At 32.8% G+C, this 22775-nt stretch overlaps 1 protein-coding gene across 4 annotated transcripts in view; it reads left to right on the top strand.

Moving 5' to 3' along the window:
* Nucleotides 1–22775, top strand: part of ROBO1 (roundabout guidance receptor 1) — a 1017320-nt gene that overhangs the window by 128543 nt on the left and 866002 nt on the right. For all 4 annotated transcript variants that reach the window (XM_074361428.1, XM_074361430.1, XM_074361424.1 and 1 more), the window contains exon 2: nt 7897–8035. In XM_074361428.1, the coding sequence (XP_074217529.1) occupies nt 7948–8035 (88 nt within the window). In that variant the 5' untranslated portion in view covers nt 7897–7947. The remainder of the gene's footprint in view (nt 1–7896; nt 8036–22775) is intronic.

Raw genomic sequence — 22775 nt, 5'->3', positions numbered from 1 at the left:
ATAAAATCTCCTTTTTGCTGTCTTTACCTTTGCCTCTATGTTGGCAATACTAATGAACTTCACTATGTTTAGGGTGAGAAATTGATTTGAACCTTTCTGCATTTACTGCTGTGCTTTTTTTCTGCCTCTTCCCCTAAGGATTTGTGCAGTTTAATTTGCCATTGATTCTTTAATGATTATGGTAGCTACAGTAGAGAAACTGGTGTTTATCTTCATCATACCCTGTGGATAGCACATTATGTTTATTTTTATATATAACTGCATTTCCATCATTATGATAACATTGTCTAGCCAGTGGTTGACAACCATCTCACTGTCCTTATTATTGATTTTATATTTTAATCTTGAAATGCATATATGAATTCTTGTAATGCGCGATAGTAAAATATCTAACCCAAAAGTCACACTAGCATAGCTAAGCCACCGATGAAGTGTCAGCTTCAGCATGCTGAAAGGAGACTAAACATTGAGTAGAACTTTCAGTGACCATGAATTTGACTGTCTTCAGGCTACTCAGAGTACTTTACTTGATGATGTCAATCAGTAATTTGAATACCCCATGTGCAGTGTTTTAAGAACTATTTGATGCTTCTGATTCTCATTTTGTAGCAATAAAACAATTATTCGCCCTTTCTTTGTGCTGATTCTCCTAAAATTATAGCATAGTAACATCTTTAGCACACAAAGTGGGTAGGGGAGATGATGAAGTTCACTTTTTATGCTAGTTAGTATTATTTCTTTCAATGTTTTTCTTTTAAGAAATATTAATAATCCAAGGGGGGAGGGTATAGCTCAAGCGGTAGAGCATATGCTTAGCATGCATGAGGTCCTGAATTCAATCCCCAGTACCTTCTCCAAAAATAAAGAAATAAATAAACTTAATTACCTCCCTCCCAACAAACAAACAAACAAATATTAATAATCCATTCCATTTCTATGTCTTCAAACATTCTACTCAGTAAAATGTACAAAACCAAAGTTCAAAATTTTGGAAGTCTTCAGAAGTGTAATAGATCTGTTACATTTACATTAGCTCTGTATGCCAAAATGCTTCCTGTATTAGCCTGTTCAGGCTGCTGTAATAAAATACCTTAAAGTGGGTGGCCGGTAAACAACAGAAATTTATTTCTTACAGACCTAGAGGCTGAGAAGTCCAAAATCAAAGCCGATTTGGTGTACAGTGAGGGCCCACGTCCTGGTTCACAGACAGCTACCCCCTCACTGCGACTCAAGGGTCTCTTTTATCAGGACACTAATCTCACCCATGAGGGCTCCACCCTCATGACCTAATTACCCCTCAAAGGCCCCACATCCTAGTTCCATGTTGGGGATTTGGTTTCAACATATGAATTTTGAGCAGAAACATTCAGTCTATGGAAGTTTTTCTGAATTTGTAGGTTGAAGACTTAAGAATTCTAAAAGGATGTATGTCTCAGATTGCATTATCGTCTCTCTGACTATTAACTGATAGTAATATATATGTCTACATGGGACTAATAGATTAAAAATTTGTTTCTTTGCGTCTTTATCCTGACTTCGTAAGCTATTTTAGTACATTTTAGATATAGAATAAGTATCTCATTCTTCATGTACAGCCTGAGCTTTATCCTCATACCCTTTGTTTCCTCGCAATACATTTAAAACATTATGTTTCCTGGAAATGTGATAAGAATTAATTAATATTTTGTGCAATGAATGGAGGCTTAATTGGATATAGAGTCCACGATCCACTCAAATAAAATTGAAGTGTGAGTAATAATGTAGCTGTGCCTACGTATCCAGGATCTTTAAGAAACTGGGTGACAAACCACCGAGAACCTTGCTGATTTTCTTATTCCTGCTACTCCTGATTAACTCTCTACCCGGTTTTCCAGGTTTGTCTTATCTTGTCTTCACCTCTGTACTTTCTATTCATGTGTTTTATTCTCAGTATTGATTTCAGACTTGTTTGCCAGAGTCTTTTGTTCTTAGTTTCTTTTCTTTCCTATTTTTTCCCTTTACAAAATCCATGTGTATAAATGAAGTCAGAAAGTTAGTTATGATGATGTTAATAAGTCTAGGATATTAATATTTGGGGTTTAGCATAATTTAAACATTTGACTAAGTGTGTAATATTTGCCTCCTTAGGGTTCCCTAAGTATATGAGAAATCAAATGTAATATAGATTAATTATAATATGTACATATATATATGCCCTAAGTACTTTAGGTTTAACTTGTAAGACATTAGTACATTTATATGTACTATGCTATTTTCAGATAAGACATTCTTTATAGGAGGTGTGAAAACGTAACAAGAATTTGGTAGTAATTTGTCCAGTTTGCCTTGTCTATTTGAAAGCATTAAATCTACATTTTTAGAAAATATTATACACCTCTAACTTCTTATTTCAGATTAAATGCATCCCAGCTAAACAGGAGTGATAATAAATTCTTAGTAGAGTTAACTGCAGTCTTATATACATATTTTTATTCTAGAGAACTCCAGAGTAAGAGTAGATTGGCCAGTCATTTATAAAGACATCTCTCTCTCTCTCTCTCTCTCTCTCTCACACACACACACACACACACACACACACACACACACTACTTATTAAGCTTTTTTTTATTTTCTAGGCTGAAATTTTGGGAACAGCATCGTACATTTCTTTATTTTTCTTAATTTTTCTAACTCGAGTGTTCTGTGCACTATCAAATCCTTTTGCTTTTCCTTTGCAATGTGTTAATGTTTATTCTATTTTTTGTCCACCGAACAGACTTCCATGTAATGTCCTATTAACTATGCATACTAGTAAGCCTGTACATGGTTTCTTTCGTATTGATTAACTTTCATTTCCAAGTTATATAATTGTTACCAAGCTATATTGTCCCTTATGCCATCACACTACGGGTAAGAAAGTGCCTTTGAATTAGTCTTGCATTCAGTTCTTTGACATTTTGATTTTATAATAAGAAAAATAGTACAGTTGATTCCAGCTCACTTATTTGCTAACTATATGCATTCATGCAGACAAATCTCATAAAGATTCTTAACTTATATTCTAATATGGGAGGTAATAATTTATGATTTATTTTCCTAATATTAAGTCTGATGGGCTAATAAAAAAGTAAACTTCAAAGTGCTGTATATATGTATTATTTATTTTCAGCTTTTTACACACACCTTCCATTGTAGCTGCACTTACCTACACACTGAGTGTGTCCCCTTACTGACCATCTTTTATCACTTTCTGCAGTTGTATAATTTCAGTACACCCTTTAAAGCCTAGACCAGCCCTATCCCCTGCCCATCTTCAGACGACTTCCTCCATGGCCAGTTTAATCCTTTTAATCTTTGTCACTCATGTAATAAATTATCTACAACTCTAATATGAAGAAAGTAGATTTGTTTCATATCTATTTGAGTCTCCACTGCTTCCATAGATTAACTGTTTAAAGTATTTATTATTTGTTTATTTATAGCTTTTTTATAAAATCTGATTGCAGATTTTTATTGAGTTAGACCAAGCTTTAGTCTATCCAATTTGTCAAGAAGGAGAATATCTCTTTACTCCATATGTGGGTTGCTGACTAATTCATCTGCTATATGCAAAATCCAAAATGAGGCTGGCCATCTCTAGTCATTGATTCACAAGGACAGACTGTTTTTAGGAATAACTATTACTTCACTAGCCACTGTTGTTTCTTTTGTCTAAGATTAGGGCAGGAATAATCAACAGTTGTTGATTTTGTTGTGCTGTGAAAAATGTCCAACATTCCTAACTTATGGCCCATGGGATGATAATCAGTTAAAAATTAAGCTGAATAAGATGAAAAGACTGAGAAGACAAGTCTCTAAAAATATGTTCTTTCTCTAGAACAAGAGGTGTAACTTAGAAAATAAATTTTGATTAATAATAAGAAAAGTGTCAGTAAATAATTTTAGTTTTTCTAAATGTAAAAGAAAGAATATGGAGGAAGAGAAGAGGGAGAGGAAGGGGGAGGAGGAGGAGGCTACCTATGATGAAGAGTTTCAGAAGAAGCTGAAAAATAGTCAACATGATGTACTGATAAGTTTAGGAAACATCTGTGTTCTCTTAAGTTATCCAAAATGTGTACCTAAAGAAATGTTTTTACTTTGTTGAACCACGTGTTTACTAAAATTAATTTCTTATGGAACATTTTCACTTTCTAAGAAATTGCATTTTTAATCAGTGAAACATGATTATCCCAAAATATATTTTTGAAAACTCGCTCTGAAGCAATCATGCTCCTCAAAACAGGGGATATACCAGTCTATCATTACATTTATTACTGTTTAAAAATATGCATTAGTGTCATGTACACATGCACAGCATATACTTATCACATATTACCTTTCAACACCACGGCACTTGTAGAAAATGTCTCCATCTTGATTGGGTTGGAAGTTATGCAGGTCTGTAGGCTTGTCAAATTTGAACCTTATACATTAAATCAGTTCATTTTACCATGCATAAATTTCATCTTAATAAAGTTCATTAAAGTAAATCAAAACTACTAATATCTTGCAAGTTAAATCTAAAACAGACACTATTCAAATGTGAAGCAACACGTAAATACAAATCCACGTTTGCTCTCATCATCGCTGGGAAACTTCATTGGATGCTATTTGAAGTTGGAGGGCATGGTGATGTTAACAGAGATCAAGTGATGGAGCAGACAGACTTATAAGCACTCCATGTATATTATCTCACCTAGTGTTGTGGATATTACTATTACTTCACATTTTATGTTTGAGAAAGATGAGACTAAGTGAACTTAAATTTTTTGTCCAGGGTAAAAGAACATCTGAGTTGTGCAGCTGAGATTCATACCCAAACCTTTTGGTTTGACCATCTATCCTTCTAAAAGACTGCACTGTATTACTTCCATACACTTACTACTTCCAAGTGAATTACATTCTAAAGCATTTCTATTACACTGAATAATTCTGTAATCTCATATTTTAGCTTAATATTTCATAATAGAAGTGAATATTGCAACTTTTTTTTTCTTTTTTCTCATATCATTTTAGTTTCTTTAATTCAACTATACGGATATTCATTCTTAATGCTTTGATAATAGGCAGTATATATACACATTGATGAGAAGTCTTTCTATATTCATAGAGGTTGTGGTTGTGGTTTTTGAGTTCACTATATTGTGATACAGAATCTAAACACAATTACATCCCATTCCTCACTAAAATCAATTGTCCTATTGTTAATATGTCAAAAGGTGTGATTTTAAATAAGGGTTCATCACGTTTGCTATTAAGCTTGTATTTTTACCTTCCAGTACTTCCATTTTTAGAGAAGATTCTTGAAGATCAAACTTCAAAGTATCGTGATATGTGTACATATCAAATAATGCAGTTGCCACTTCTGATTTGTGGGTCCTACTTTAAAATCATGTCACTTTATTAGCCACTTACCACGTAAGTTCACAGAATAGTCCTTAGATAACAAAAATTTGTTTGGGATACATACTGAACATTACAGAATTTGAAAAATATCTGCCTGTTAACATAACTTGCAGGAGTTCAACCAACTATAATAAATGTTCATACTTTCAGGTTTATTTCCTTGTGATCATTGTTTTGATTTAAAAGAAGAATGTACATGTTTGATAGAGGCCTTTATTTTATCCAAACCAACTGCTACTAATAAGCCATATGTAATTATTAATTAAATTGTTAGAATATAATTAATCACAAATATGAAAATCTGTTTCAATAAATAGACTTTAAAATATCATTTAACTAATATAATCATTCTAAATTTTCAAATGATGAGCAAGTTATAAATAGCTTCTAGATTCAAACGTGCTTTTATTTACATCAAAAGCTGAGGCAAAACTGCTTGTGCACATTTAAAGAATGAGGTTCTTTAGGGGTTTATTCCAAAATAGGGACTCTGGTGGTTAGTGCACATAATAACCATATATTAAACTGAGGAGGAATATGAGAAAATCCCCAGGCAAGAGGATCCAAGATGATAGGGCAGCTGTGATATCAAAACCCAGTCAAGAAGACATTACTAGGATGCAGTATACTTACACATTACCTCTGAAAGAGCTAATTATCTGTACGTCACTGAACAATGTGACCATAAGCCAAAACACTCAATGGATAAACCTGAAAAAGAGTCTCTGGAGAAACTAACAACTGCATAGCGTTGACTGAAGAGCAGAACTGTTCAGCTAGGCTTGTGCTCATCTGAAATCTAATCTACTCTTTACTCTCATTTGACACTTAAGAAGATAACGCATGGAAGATACTGTGGGTATATGATGTCATTTATGAGTGATTCACCAAGATAAAGAAAGTTACCAGGATATTAACCCCAAACAAGGAAGATAGACAACAAAAATGAATCTATAGTGGCGAAGAATATTTCTTTGGAGCCAAAGTTCTAGCCTAGACAGGAGTTGCTTGAAGAGTTCTTAAGAGAAAAGAAACCATCCTCAGATACCTTCAGTGAGGTCAGATCATTGTAGCTGGCAGGAGGATTAGGCGGCTCTGCTAAAGCAAAATCTGGCAATTAATTCTGCAGTGAAAAGTGATAAAGTAAGGACAGCTCAGTCCAGACAGGTTGGCAATAGCTTTGTGTAGATAAACCCGCAGAATGAAGCTGGTCATTCTCTTTTCAAGTTGGAACTCTATCTCAAAAATGAGCGATAGAATGTTATCTTTCTTTGGGAATAAATTATATTTTTATTGTGCTAGATATATTTGCATGTTTTTGACTCAATGAATAAATTTCCTTCCATTTCTCATCTCCCAACTCTAATCAGTCGCCAAGTTCCTCAAGGAGTGCTTGTGTAGTGCCACCTCTCTGACTCCCACCCCAGCACCAGCCATTTGCTCTGCTTCCTCTCCAAGCTCCTTTGTAAGCAATTATTGTAAGTTTCTGCACCGCTGTTACGGCCTCTATGCTAATTTTCCTCATACTTACTTTATCCTTCACATTCCTATCAGAGTTATCTTCTGAATACACTTGGCCCTTCATATTTGTGGGCTTTACATCTTTGGATTCACCTGAGGGTGGAAAATATTTGAAAAACAATTCCAGGAATTTCCAAAAAGCAAAATATTTTCAGTGTGCACTGGTAACTATTTATAGAGTATTGATATTACATTTACAACTATTTACATAGCATTTAAATTGTATTAGGTATTACAGATTTGGTCAATTCTCCAGGCAAAACTGATCGGTCTTCCACTTGAATTAATTCCTGTAGTTTTATTCTGCCATTTGTTAGAGTCTTCATCTTGCTGAAGCCCTGATGACCGAGGGCTGTGTTGCCTACAAGACGCTGTGTTATTCATGATTGATATGAAGTGCCTTGTTCGGAATACAACAGCTGTTAAGGGTTGTTTGTTTTGTGAATTTGCTTATAAACTGATATAATTTTAATGGCTTCAAATTGTTTATGTACCTGCATAAATAAATAATTTAGTTTTTTTTTTCTTCTGCTGTGCCCCCCAAATACCATAGTAACTGGCTCATTATGAACAGTCTGCAAATATTTGTTTGGTGAATGAATGACCATAGTTTTCTAGATCCTTTGAGCGTGTTCTAACTAAATTAGTAAGAAATTAGAAGCACTTATCTGTCATCCCCTAAAGTGTATGGAAAACTGAGGAATCATTTATTATTATATCTGATTGAAATGAATTTTCAAAATTAATAATTACTACATTTGTTCAAAACGTATATCCTAAAATGTATGTTGTGTCGGCTGAATTCATTTAATGATTTAGTTTTATCATTTTGAAAAATGACATTTCAAATGCACTTGTAGTATAATTTTTCACAACATATCTTTAATATTGTCTTGATCTCAATATAGCTAACCATTAAAAAAATTTCTGTGTTTATTTTTTTTCTCCCAGATAAAACATATCTGTGTCACTGGCTGGGTGGAATGCAAGGAAGGGACAAAGATGAAATGGAAACATGCTCCTTTTTTGGCCATAATATCACTCCTCAGCTTGTCAAAAAGTCACCTGTTCCTGGCACAGCTTATCCCAGGTAAGTGCCATGCATGTTTCGTCAAACCTTGATCAGTATCCCTTCTTTGTTTTACATTTATTTTTATTGTGTGTTGTAAATCAACTTTACTCCTGTTCTTTGGAAGTTGTAAGTCTGTGTGCAATGGTTTCTTAAGTATGTGTGCTGATAAATTTCAGGGATCAAAGGTTATTCTTGAGTACAGAGCACTTTATTAATTCCCTAGAGAAACAGAAAAATTCAGAAAAATTCATTGTTACAGAAGCATGGAAGAAGTGATTATTTTAAGTGATTAGAGTGGTGGAAGGACAATTGCAGTAGGGAAGAAATGTGTAGCGCAAAAAGAGTAGCCGAGTCGCAATGCATGTTAGTACTACAGAAAAGCAACATCACGGAAAGTAAAATATTAAATCTGTTTGGACTAGTGACATGTTAATTAACGGGCTGAACAATGTCAGAATAAAAATGCAGCATGCTGCTGTGCTGCTGCCATGGTTACTGTTGTTTTTGGTGATGTTAGAAATCTGGTTCCTTGAAGTCATAGTTTTATTGATGGTGCTAGAAGAACATTGCTGTACAACTCTTTTATAAGAAGCTGACTAAACTTCGTGTAATGGTGCAGGAAAATATAAAAATGCATTGATGTACCAATCAAAATATAATTTCAACTTTCCTCTTAGATATAACTATGGGAAAATTGTAGTTAACTTGGACATATTTAAAATATCATCATAATTCAGTCAAGTTATTCATAAAAGAATGGTGTTTGGTGTTTTGTTAAACCAAAATGTGAAGCTTGGTTGTTATTTGTTTGTTTATGGTTTATTTTAATATTCAGCATCTGTATGTAACTAATCATGTGTATCCACACACAAATTAGAATTTTCAAATAATCTTGGGGCTTGAATTTTTTTTCCCCTGCTGGGTTAAGATTGACATTTTTGTTTAGAAGATAAAGGGGTTGTGAACAGAAAGTATGTTTATATCTGTTAAGAGCATTCCCATAGAGTGGAGGTATACAGAAAATTTCAATTCTGTTGTTGCAAAGTCCATTTAGCTGCTTTTTACTGTATTAGGTTAACACACTGAAATTACTGCAAGTGTTTAATTTCAGCCTGTTATTACATTCCCTTCTCTTGCCACTACTCTGTTGAGTATTGATTAATATTAATGAATAAACCAATATCAAAAAATGACAGTATGAAAAAATGTCATGCATTTTTAAGCATATGAAAAATGTTAATTTAAGTCTGAAGTTTTTCACTGACTTTCAAATCATCAGGATAAATAGGTTTTATGAGAAAATATTTTGTAAACTATGACTGTAGATTTAGAGATAGCTTAGGTGTAATTGTCCTAAACTGTCCTACCAGCTAATCACTGCTCCAGGTCAACAAATTTAGTCCATGATTTAGTTACTGAGCAAGTAATCAAATCTCAAAGTGGTCAAGTGTGGTTTGAAACATCTTTACTTATCTAGAAATACGGAAGAAGGAATGCTTGTAGAGATGTGTGGTAGGAGCTGTAAAGTTTATCTACGGAATGTAAAGTTACCTTTTCTTTCAAGAAGATACTGTGTAATTTCAGAGGAGACATATCACCTTGAACATTTGGCTCCAAAATTTGTCAAAACTCTGCAATTACTATCTTACATGAAAGCATTTTAAAACCAAAGAGAGCTGAAATACATGAATTTATTGCTTAATACAATACGTAGATTGGGTACAAAGGTGATCAGTTGGTTAGCAGTTTGCAGAAATAAGTCATACAGATTAGTAACTCAGGGCCCATTTTGAGACAACACCTTAAAAAGAAATCAGGGTGCCCCAAATTGGGGTTTATAAAGCTAAATGTCTTCCCCGTTCAGGACCACAGAGTTCAAGAATTATTTCAAAGCAATTTACCTGTCAAAAGAAATATGCTATTAGCTTTTCAAAGGGAACACCTGCAGAGTGGAAGTCATTTTCATAACTGCCTCCATCTGGGAGCACTGGTTTCAAGCTAAGGTGATGAGAAAACCTCCTAAAAGGAGTCATGAGCCTTAGGATCTCTCCTCCTTTACATTAACCTCGGAATGACATGAGATCTTGATTCTTTTTGTTGTTGTTGTTCTAGCTTTATTATGCTTAGTAGAGGCCCTGACATTGACTGAGTTTAGCACAGCTCAGAGGGAGCAAAGATGGGAAGATCAAATATCAGTGACTTTCAAAAACATAGTTTCTCATTCAGTTGATTTACTTCCACTCTTTCCCTAGAGGAAAGAATATCCTCCTTCATCAGAAATTTATTTCAAAAGACAGATAAATGAAAGTATGTAACATGTTTCTGAACAACTATGGAGAAGTTTATGGTCTATAGGACGTAACTTGGTGAGTTATCATTGGTAGAGAGTCTACCAGAACAAGATGCCTCAGGGTCCTTAAGACCAATGAAAATAACCGTTGTAATGCAGATAGTTTTATTACCTGAATATTATTATTTTATTACACAAATAAAATAATATATATCATTTCTATGTATTTATATAGATTTGATATATATTATTATTTATGACCTGCATTTATTTTATTTTATAGAGTTTTTCAGTCAAACTGTAACTTAGTTACTTGGTGTGATTAAATATTAAAACAATGCTTGAACTGACGGATTACCCAGATCATTTTTTTTTTCTATTTCATTTCTCTATATAATATGTTTTAAAAACTGCTGTTGTGTTTTAGAATATTGTATGTGATGCAGTTGGTGTATCAGGGAGATGACTAGAAATTCCATGTACATTTTAAATGAAGAAATACACTTGTTGGTGAAAAGTAAATCAGTTTTAAGAGAAAAAGAATAATTAAGAAGTGGATTCTAAGAATGGTTGGGTCTCTCCAACCATTTGAGTTGTTGCCTTCATTGCATACAGAACCCTTTAAAATCTGCCTCTGTATTAAAACCACTGTAAGATGTTTGTCCTGTCAAGTTTCCTTCTCTCTCATTCACATATAAAATACTCTTAAGCCAATGGTGGTTATCCCATGAGGCATGCTGTATCTGGCCCATGCTACATCTTTATGTAATCTCTGCTCCAGAGTAATCTGACAGTTACCCATCTTCACATTTTAAATCCACCTCCAATGGCAACAGATGTCAGGAAGACAATAAAAGACAAGTGTTAAATGATATGTTTTAAAAGTATCTATTCGGCATATAGTAAATTGAATTGAAAATTTGAAGAACATCGATGGTTAAAAGAAAAAAAGGTTGAATCTAGGTGTATACTGTAAGATTTTAAATGGAAATAGGTGGGGAGGAGGAAGCACACAAGGTTGCATTTCTATTTGAATAAATCCGACAGCCCACTTTAAAGTTAAACATGATTTATTTTTCCCTCTCTATTCTCTAAGTGTGCAGCAACAGCGTTGTCCTTCATTAAAGATGCAGGCGCTGACAGGGTGATTTCCTTTGCCCTGCCTCATGTCAACAAGCCTTGAGTATGAAATTGTCTGAAATGATTTACTGCTTCCCCTCCCCTCTCAGACATCCATCCACCACCACTTCAGTACCTTGCTGCTTTATCCAAAGGAAGGTACTTGCAAGGACCAAAGTGTTATCTGGGTTTGAGTCACCTATAGATAGATCATAAATTTTAATGAAAGAATTCTTTATGTAAAACTCTAGAAATAATAGGAAGTGTATACATATAATACCCATAGACCCCTATTTTTTGTGATTTATTTTTTACATGCCCTACAGATTTTGAATAAATTTGAGTATTTATTTCAGATTTTAAAAATCTGCTGTATAAGGCAAAAAGAAAACTGAAAATAAGTTTCTGAAATTAAAATGTGATAGAATCTTTAAACATTTCTTTATTTGACTAATTTATCTAACTAAAAGTGTTGCATATATGCAAGGGTTTTATCCACAGGAATTTTTTTTCCAATAGCTGTGATTCGTTTCTATAGCATAGTAGCCTCGGGAAGTGATAAGGAAAATGCATATTATTTAGAAATTATAGTGAATGCTTGTTCATAGACAATTTGATTTTTTTTTTGCATTGCACTAATCAGAAATTTATTAATTAATTTTAAACACTTAACAGAGTTATTTGTCTCTTCTATTAGTTATCACATTTAGGTTCAAAAGTACTTTAAAATGTTAACTCTTCTGATTATGCATTGATACAGATGTTACTGTTAAAAAAGTGATTTGATTATATACATGATTTAATAAATCTGTATGACTCGAGAAGTGTTTCTCGACATGTTTTTCATAGATGTTTTTCAGAAACGCTTTAAATGTTTATTAAAAATAAAATATATAATTTTGAAAGTCAATAAGTCAAGAAAAAAGCCACTAAGCAAATAAATAGATCAGTGAAAATTAACCTGTATAATTAAAAAAATTATACTTTACATGATTCTGACTTAGTTTTGCCTAATGGATACAATTTCCCTTAAATTTTGCCCAAGCCTTAATAGAGTACTGATTCAGACATTAAGTGGCTGGGAATTTATATCCAAATTAGAATTAGAATAATGTCTCAGTTATGCAAACTTTCTGTAAAAAAAAGTTGACATCAACATAAATAAAATCTTTGGCTGTAAATGTTTATTTTCCTCTTCTGATTTTAAAATGAATAAAAATATTTTCATGGGCCCCACTGTGTTGTTGGTTGACACTATGCCACTGTGTCTAGTAGCTAAGAGGTCAGTTCTGTGAAGGACCACCAAAAGATAAAGTATAAATTTATGACTCATGCCTAAATATAATACCAAAAACAATATTCACTACAAACGAAATATAATAAAAACTTAGTTTTTCACATTTCTATAAGCATTATGGAAAGCTACAAGAAAACCACAAAAATTTTAAAAAAGAATATCTTCTGACTATTACTTTTCACAATTTAATTTTTACAAAAATAATAAGGGACCCACCTATACCAAGAAAAGAAGGAAGGTAGGAAGGAAGGAAAGGGAAAGAAAGACTACTCAGGAAACATCAAGAATATCAAAATGTCATAGTGGAGAAAATGTGGCTTTCGGTTGAAAAGGGCTATATATTAATTGTGTAAACTTTGGTCAATAACTTAATCTCCCCCATGTCAGTTAACTCCTCAGAAGGAATGTTAGAATTACCTTGTGTTATTTGTACCTGAATTATAGGTAAAATAATCAAAGAATTTAGAACACTGAGAGGATTTTATATATGGAGCTGCTCTTACTAACATTGGTAATAATCTCATTATCATCTGTAAATGAGTGTCACTGGCCTGGGGTGCACTATATGGTTGTCGTGGGACAGTAGCTACTACAGGTGTCATTAAGGGAAAACAGGCATGTGCTCTAAGTAAAGATGAAGTTCTGTAGAGCATCAACTTGAGGAGGGTGTGGAAGACTTCACAGAACAGGTAAACGAGGAGGTAAGAGTCCATTGGAAAGTTAGGATTCATTAAGTGGAACTTGAGTCTTAGGAGTGCTCTCTGATTGAAAAGGTGTGAGTGGAAAAGAAAATCTCAGGCTCATGCCAAGAGACAGCTCTGTTGACTATGAGAACACCTATTTGGCTTGATAGAAAGGAAATCGTATATCGGGGGATGTTTGGAGGTGAGTTCAGAGAGTAATTTGAAGTTCAAATCTTGAGGAATCTTTTATACAAAGCTAAGCAGCTTTAGATGGAAACTCTGGTCAAAAGGAAGGCAGTGAAAGAGTTTAAGATGGGGAGTGACCTAGTAAGACCTTTTTTTTACTGTAACTCTGTGGAAATGTGGTACATCCAAATGTTTCTTTTTTTAATTTATTAATTCAACAAATATTGATTTGACATCTAATACTGCACGGTATTGTGAGGTTGGAGGAGACAGTGTTAATGAAAACAGTCTTGGCATCTTCCACCTTTCTCTTTCTCTGTGGGGGAGAAATAATGAAATCAATGACACATCTAATTTTCTATGTATAAATTATAAACTGTCATAAATTGTTATCATGATAGGAGAGAGAAACAGTGTTGGAGGTTTGCAAAAGTACTATCAATACTTAAAATGTAAACATAGAAATTATTTATGCAATGTTTATAGATAAGTGAATAAATTAACAAGAGGAAGGGGTTGCTGAAAAAAATATGACGATGCCTAATTATACATGGGGCAACAGATAGGAGAGGAATAGGTTTGCAAAAATACGTAGGATATAGAGTCAGGAGAAGTGGGTGATGATGATAGGAAGTGAGGGGAAAAGGAGAGAGAGTCACCAAGTATAACTCCAAGATTCATTGTAGGAGGATAGGTCAATGGTGGCATCACTAATGAAATCAGGCAGACACAGTGTGCTACGCTGTGATTCGATTTTATGTGTATTTATTGTTTAGTGATTTACAACATATAATTATTTTACAAGATCAAGTAGAACAAATATTAGGGTAATAGAGTACTTCTATCTGGTTTTAGAGCCAGTATTTGCTTTCTGTTTTTTTGCTGGATTTAAATTCAAAATGAATTATAACGTTATTTAAAATCAACATTCATATTTATATTTTCTTATATATATATCCATTATTTGCTATCATTTCTTGTATGGATATTAATGCCATTCAAACTTTTCTGGGCAATTAACCAGGTTAAAGTTAGATTCAAAAGATCAATAATGCAATCAAAACTATGGAGTAAATCCTCATTAAAATATCTGGTACGTATGCTTTATTATCTCAGTGTAATTGTGTTTCCAAGGCTTTTCCCTTGTTTTCCTTCACTGACACAAACGCATTGTAAAAATTCTTTGATTACATGTCACTTGGCATCGTGATGTGACCTTTGTTTACTTTTTGTTTATTTTCACGTGTTTGTAGGTGTTCAATAGGGTTAGAAATCTCACAATAGAAGTGTCGAGTCACTAGAGAGAAGAAATCCTTAAAGAAAAAAAAAAATACATTTCTTATTTTCTAGAGACCATCACTCAGTCGAAGATGAGATTTTAATTAAGAGAGAAATTGCCAGGTGTACTCAGTTCCAAGGCTCTTCATCAGCCTTGGTGTGCTAGTGTAAGGTTTTATCTAATTGTTTAAGTAGATGGAAGTGAACCAGCAGACACCATTAGTGACAAGACCCTCGATGAAGAAACTCGTATGTGTAATCTAGCTGTAGAGCCCAGGACCATTCTGCTTTGATGTTGTGGCCTTTGTGATGGACCTGGTTTGAAAAATGCCATGTGTCACATGGTTCACCTAATTAAGTCATCAGAATGCATTGCAGCAAACCGAGTGCCTCATATGGGCTGGTGTAAGTAATTTTTGCGCCTCTATTGCTTGGTTAATAGAAAGACGCGCTGTTCTAGATGATGACTGATAGAGGCTATCTGGTACAGCTGTGGTAATTGTGCCTGAGGGTAGAGAGCCTTTTGTAAAAAATTCTCTATTTGCCAGGGACACTGTCATTACTTCATTCAACTATTTTCTCCTAGATTGCCTAGCGAGAGTTCATTTATTCTTTCTCTTTACTTGTAGCTTTTTCCTGTCCACATGTCTTTGTTCCTTGTTGTATAATCAGACTCAGCCTCTGCCATGTTTTCACATGGGAGAATTGCTTTGACAATAATTTATTTTAATGATTCAATAATTAACAAATAAAATGGATATTTCTGACTATTAAAATATAAAGAACATACAAATAATTCAACACAAAAGGTTGAATGCATGTGGGCCTTGCAAGTATAAAAACTCAGCTTTTTCCTAAAATGTAACCCACAGTGCAAATTTTGAATGACTTTTTATGTGACATAATTCTATATGCATATACATACATATATATGAAATAAAAATCACAATATACATATATGTATGTGCATGTACATATACATATATACTATCTGTATTTCAATACATATATTTAAATACAGGTGTGCATATAAAACAATATTTGTGTTTATTAGTCTGAATTATAAATATAGGTCTGGTTAATACAGGCAGTATAGAGGTTAAGAAATAATTTTTACCTTCTAAAAAGTGATAGGAATTTTATCATGTTATGACATTTTTGCCTTCTACGTTAATAGTCACTGTCTAAATTACTAAGCTACTGGGGTGATGTTTCCACAGAAATAACTAAGTTATGTGTGCATGAAAATATTTCTATAAAAATATGTAATTTCTCATTTTTCTATCTAAGTGGTCTTTAATATTTATTTTGCTGTTTTACCCTACATGGATTCATAGCTTGACATGGAATTCAATCAGAGGCATAAGCATGACAAAACTATCAGCTGGGAGCAGGGGCCCCACCACCCTATGTTGTTGATCTGTTCATGAGATGTCATTACTCACTGGATCATAGATTCTTCTTATAACCCTGTGACTCTCATCTCTTCTATCGGGCATATTTTTCTCTTCTTGGATTTTTATTTTCTAATATGGTGAGCAAATTGTGGTTTTTAGGTAGTTGCAGAACAGGAAGTATTACTTCTCTTCAACAATTTATAGCTGATTTCACATTCTTTAAATAAACTGTGTGTCTCCAAACATAAGATGACAATAGTATCTCTATTATGTATCTCTGAGAAAAAATATAACTACCAATTAAGCCATGACACAGTCTTAAGGATAGGTCTGTGTGATGCATTGATCAGATCAAGCTCCTAATGCTTTGCAGTTTCTTTCATCCCTCCTGAAGGAGTAGACAATTTCTCTTGCATTTTGTTCAGTGGTGACAAACAATCCTTTTGAAATTTCTCAGGTAGCAGATGCTTTGTTATACCTTTGTCTTCTTTTATTAAGTAACTTAATTTTTGCTTCATAAAGAATATAATTTTGTGACCATTTCTCCAACAATAGATGCTTCTTCAGCAATGTCAAATCTATCATTGAATTTTTGTCTCTAAGCCTGAAATAACAGTAACATTTACTGACAATGTTTAATTACAGAGGAATCATGGAAGACATTTTAAATGATAATAAAACTCGTATATCCTCCGTAATGCATATAATTTAACTGAAATGACAACAATGTGAACAGTTATGACCAAGTAATCACATCACAGTCAATGACAATCATATCAAAATTGCTGTCTGACTCATAGCTATTGTAAAATGCCATCAACTGTGAAAATTCAGAGTCCAAATATGAAAAAAATGATTTTGAATTAATGAAATATGATATATGGGGGGAAATTGAGCCTGACGTAGTCCTTATGTTCCTCAAAGCTATTTTATGTCAAGGTACAAATATTCACCAGCTCTTCTTAATAGATTCTTATTTTAAAGCCACAAACTTGGTGAATGTAAAGAAAAAAAAATAGCATAATAAGAATACAAGTGTTATTAAAATTAATCCATTCACTGGCTCATTCTTTTTCCTTCCCGATGTATCTTTCTCAGGTTTAGAAGTCTACTCATCAGAAAACTAAGCCTATTCACTTGTGATCTTACTACCATCATGATAGTTGAAATTCCTAAGCAGTATGCACAGTGCTGAAATTATTGTATTTCTTTGCTAGACCAGCTGTGTCATTTCTTTCACAGAAGTTCCTAGGTAGAAAACAAAAATAGCTTTAGTAGATACTGTGCTTTTTTTCCCCCCAAAGTTTGCAAGATTCTAAATAATGTTAATTCGATAATAAGAACTGGCTTTATAATACTTTACTTTCAGAAGTATACTCAAACTTGGTAATGTACAGAGAGTTGCTAAGTATGCACCAGTTAAACAGTGGATATTATAAAAATTGGCCAATACTAAATAAAAGATAATATTAGTCCTTAATCAACCTGTAATTAACTAATATGTTGATTATATTCACTTAATTTGCCAGTGGAGTAAAACTTACTTCATTGAATCCTATTTTTAGCATCACCACCAAGGAACTTTTTTGGTAAAACTAAGTTTAGCTTTGTAAGAAAATGTCAGACCGTTCATGTGTCATATTGCTTCCCTCCTCCCCAGCAATGAATGATAGTCCAGTGCTGTTCCATTTCCTTGCCAGCATTTGATGTTGTCAATGTTCTGGATTTTAGCCATTCTAAGAGGTGTGTAGAGGTATCTGACTGTGCCTTTCATTTGCTATTCCCTAATGCCACATGATGTTGGACATCTTTTCATATGCTTATTTGCTATACATATCTCTTCTTCAGTGAGATGTCTGTTTATACATACATATCATATCTCTTCTTCAGTGAGATGTCTGTTTAGATCTTTTGTTCACTTTTTAATCAGGTTGTTTGTCTCCTATTGTTGAATTTTGAGTGCTTTTTAATATTTTGGATAACAGTCTTTTATCAGATGTGTCTTTTACAAATATTTGCTCCCAGTCTGTGGCTTATCTATTTTTCCCCCAGTGCTGTCTTTTACAGAGCAGAAGTTTTTAGTTTTAATAAAGTCCAATTTATCATTTTTCTTTCATGGATCATGCTTTTGATGTCATATCTAAAAACTCATTATCAAATCCAAAGTCACCTAGATTTTCTCCTAAGTGCTTTTAAATATGTAAGATTATCCCACTTTACATAAGATAGTTTACTTTAAATATATAGTGGTCCCATCGTAATGTTTTCAGTGTAAAGAAATAATATTGGATTGAATATCTTCTGTAGCACTAATATATGAAATCAGAATCATATGTTAAAATGGTAATATTAGTATTATTTTTGTCAATGTAACGGTAAAATATTCTTTACTTTGCATATTAATTGGAAATGATAGTCTAACCACAAAATGATTTTTTTGTCATTTAAAAATATTAAATGGAGCTGAAAACATGACAAATGAAAATAATTTTAAAAAGAAAGTCCAGAGACAATTTATGTGAAAAGGAAAGATAGTTGTTTCAGAAACGAGTGGTTTAGTGGCGAAAGGAGGACAAATTCAGAAGTGTCATTTGGGTGGAACACGTGAGTGTGGGTCAGGAGTTGAATGTGTTCTGGATTCACACAGAAGCAGTTCCGCACAGTCTGGGAAGGTCTGGCAGTTGGTTTTTAATGAAAATGTAGATGGTTTCTTCAAGTTTAAACCATAAGGTCTAAAATTCATCTTTCTCTCAATTCACTTTCTGTTTGTATCATGCTGTCCCTTTAAAGATGAGATGCATTCTTTTTCCTTTTTCATTTTTGTAAGCATTTGTATCAAGTGAATGTAGGAATTAGCCATTTTAACAGATTGCTTTATTTACAGTAAGTAAGCTGAGTGATATTAATCAAAAGCTTTGGCTTTAGTGTCAAACTTACTTGGATTTGTATGAAATACGTGAACTTGGGGAACTTGCAGAATGGTTTTTGGTTTGTTTACTTGTTTTATTCATTTTTAAAAGGATACAATAATTAACTCATGGTTGTGGCTGTGAAGATTACATGGAGACTAAAATATCTCATATAATACCTCATCCATGGACGGCACTCAGTAAATATTAGCAGCCATTTGAAAAACATATATTACTAGTGAGTTTTCAGAATATGAAGGGGACAGATGATATAGTTCAGTGAAAGTTTATCAGGTAGTTTTGAGCACAGGTGGTGATGTCAATGACTGAAACCAAGAGAGTTTTTGGAAAAGAGAACTCCAGGTACATGGAGGAATTAGAAAACAACGTGGCCTAAAAGAGATGGATTTTAATGTGGATAAGGTATGCGAGAATAATTAATTACTTTTTCAGAGTACTGAATCTTATGCCATGCCTTCAACCCAAAGGACTATTCAGTGTGTAATTTCAGATACAGTATTTAGCGAGTAGAAAATATTAACCAGTGTGAAGAAGTTATAACTTGCTGTGACAAACAAATGTGACATAATTTCATTACGACAAAAATCAAAGAAAAGAATGAAAATTTAACAGAATACATAAATATATGAATGTTAAGTCATAACTATGAGACAGTTTTACCGAAACAGTAAAATAATGCTTCAGGGCAAACAAGGAAAACATTACAATTGTGAATGTTTTTATTGATGCTCTGACATATTTTTAGACTAGAGTGTTGATTTTGTTATAATTATTACTAGATTGTTTTAGCATGATGAATATTATAAAGTTGTAATATGTCACCCAAATTTCTAGTTTTTGAAAGCATGCCATGAAACAAACAGAAGGATGCCCACAAGTTAACATTTATTTTCTTAAGTGTCTTGGTGATAGAAGAAATTTCATAATTTTGTAGTATTTTCTTATTTTGTGAAGTATTTTACAGCAAGAAAACCATAGACATATACCACTTGTATTTGTATTTCTTTGCATTTCCTCTTTTAAGAAACACACAAAGACATAAAATATATACTAATTGCAGAAAATATTTGAAAACTGCTAGTCTAAAGACATTAGGGAAGCACTTAATGAAACTTTGAAACGTTGACTAGAACTAGCCAAGGAAAACGTGAGTCAGTTGCTGTCTGGCAGGAGGTGTATTTTTAGTTTTATTGTATCTGTTCTTCCGTTTATACCTGTTTATGTTTGTGCTGAGTCGTTGTGACTTTTGGAGGAGTTCAATTATTCACATAAATGTGATTCACTTTTTATGGTATATCATAATGCTCTTTAATTTTAATGCTTGGAAAATAAACTATAACTTACCAAGAATGGCATTTTTTAGTTTAATTTATTGTGTAGTAAACCCAAGTGGTCTAATTGTTATAAAATTCACAGATCCACCAGTCTTAACTAAAATATTATTAATAGAAAGGAACAAAACATGGTATTAGAGGATCTTTGATGTTTATATGCAATCTGACTGATAAAAGTAAATAATAAAATAGTAAAAGTAAAGATGACTACAATAATTAGATTGGTTGAATTACTACTGACAATTAAATTTTTATGACTATTAGTTACAAGAATTAGATAATAAATTAATAGTATGTTTTAGTTGAATAACCACTAAAAAAGAAAGAAATGTGAAACTTAAGGTAAAAGTATGACTAATAATTAGAACAGTTATTTAAAATACTAGAGTTGTCAAATTTCAATAAAGGCTGAAAAAAGTGTGTAGTGCACAAAACAGATAATAACGTGGACAAACAATGTATCAAAATGCATGAATTATTTGGAAAGTTAGAATCAAAGGAATCAGTTTGACCAGTTCAGTTTAAATACAGAAAATGTTATGTTAAAATCATGAAACCTTCACCCTAGAAATGTCTGACACAGTCACAAATATAATTATTTTATATAAATGTATTATATTACATCAGAAGCCAAGTCATGTGACAATAGAATGTATGAGACCTGATACAATGTAACCACCCTAAAAAATGAAGAAAGAAAAAGAAAAAGAGGCTTACATTTTTTTTTAGTACTTCTTCTATTTTAGCACTTCTTTTAGTACAAAAGATCTGTGGACACAGTGGAAACAAGCAACCATGCATCTCAGATCTCTCTGGATAGTCCTCATTTTGTGCTTAGTGTCCCTGCATAATACAATATATATTGCATTATATATAACGTTATATATATCATGTTACGTTTATATCTTCACTATAAGTTAACCAAAAAAGTCAAATTCCATAGCATATTTGGATGTGTTCCTCTTTACCTGGTCTTTATATAGTAGAATTTGCTGTAAAGTAAGTGTTTAATTATTATATCTTGGATTTTTTGATTGATTAAAAGAGATATTTTGGAAATTATTTATTGGAGATTTAAGGTAATTTTAATGAGGTAACTAAGATTATTTGGGTGGGTTTGCAGAAATAAAACATTAGAAATAAAAACTGAAAGCTAAATTTGATTGAATCTGTTGATAATCTATCATTTTCCTTTAAACTATCAATAATTTAACGTTTATAATTTAATTAAATGACAGCTTTTTGGAATTTTTCCATGAAAATATTTGCATGAATAATTTATCTTCATTGTTGCAATGTTTAGCCATTGGCAATTGAGGATACATTTTATAAACAAGCTTTAACAAATTAATAATAAATAGCATTAAAATCTGCAATATATCTAGTTTACTGTGTCTTTAATTTCTGATTAACAAATAATACATTTATCATCCATGGGCACTGTTCACTGAGCACTCACTATTTGCTCTTCTTTGTACTGATTTCATTTAATTTTTGAAAGGTCTCTGTGAAAGAGAATTAATTCCATTTTAACAATTGGCAGAGCCAGGATTTAAACCCACCTTGGGTCGTCTGACTCCTGAATCCGCGATACTATTGCCCACCCCATGCCAGCCCACACTGCCATCTCCCTAGATGTAACGCAGGATCTTCCCTATCCTGTTTGATGTACGTAATTGTGGATTGGATAGGACATGGTCTACACAGTATATTAGAAAAGTTGAAAGGTGAATGACTCCCTGGACTAAATCCGTCTCTTTTCTGCCAGGAAAAAAAAAGTCACGTTTCAAGTTTTTAACTGAATTCTCTTGATTTGTATTTTTCTGGCTTAGAAACCTACTTTTGTATGACTAACTTTTACTCTTTTGTTTTATTACTTCTTCTTTAGCTTGACAATGGGTATTATAATTGAGACTATAAAATATGCATGTCATAAAATACTTTATGATTAATTTAGGGTTGCATTTTATCATATCACAAAGCTATTCTTTCCCTTTTGATACCATGTCATAACTTACCTTCAATAAAAAAGATAGCATAGTTTCAGCTAAAATTTTATAAGTAGATAATAAATTTTCATTACATACAATTTTCATTACCTAATCATATATTTTCTTAGTCTTCTTTTAAATCCAACCATAGCAATGTTACTATATACAACAAGCAGCAGTAACTTAAAATTTCTAGAATTATATGTCGTGCATTTAGTTCAATATTTAAAATTATAGGTATTTCGTCTAATCA

The sequence above is a fragment of the Camelus bactrianus genome, chromosome 1 (assembly GCF_048773025.1).
Source record: "Camelus bactrianus isolate YW-2024 breed Bactrian camel chromosome 1, ASM4877302v1, whole genome shotgun sequence".
In the NCBI taxonomy this organism is placed as follows: domain Eukaryota; kingdom Metazoa; phylum Chordata; class Mammalia; order Artiodactyla; family Camelidae; genus Camelus; species Camelus bactrianus.
This window is presented reverse-complemented; position numbering and strand designations above follow the sequence as displayed.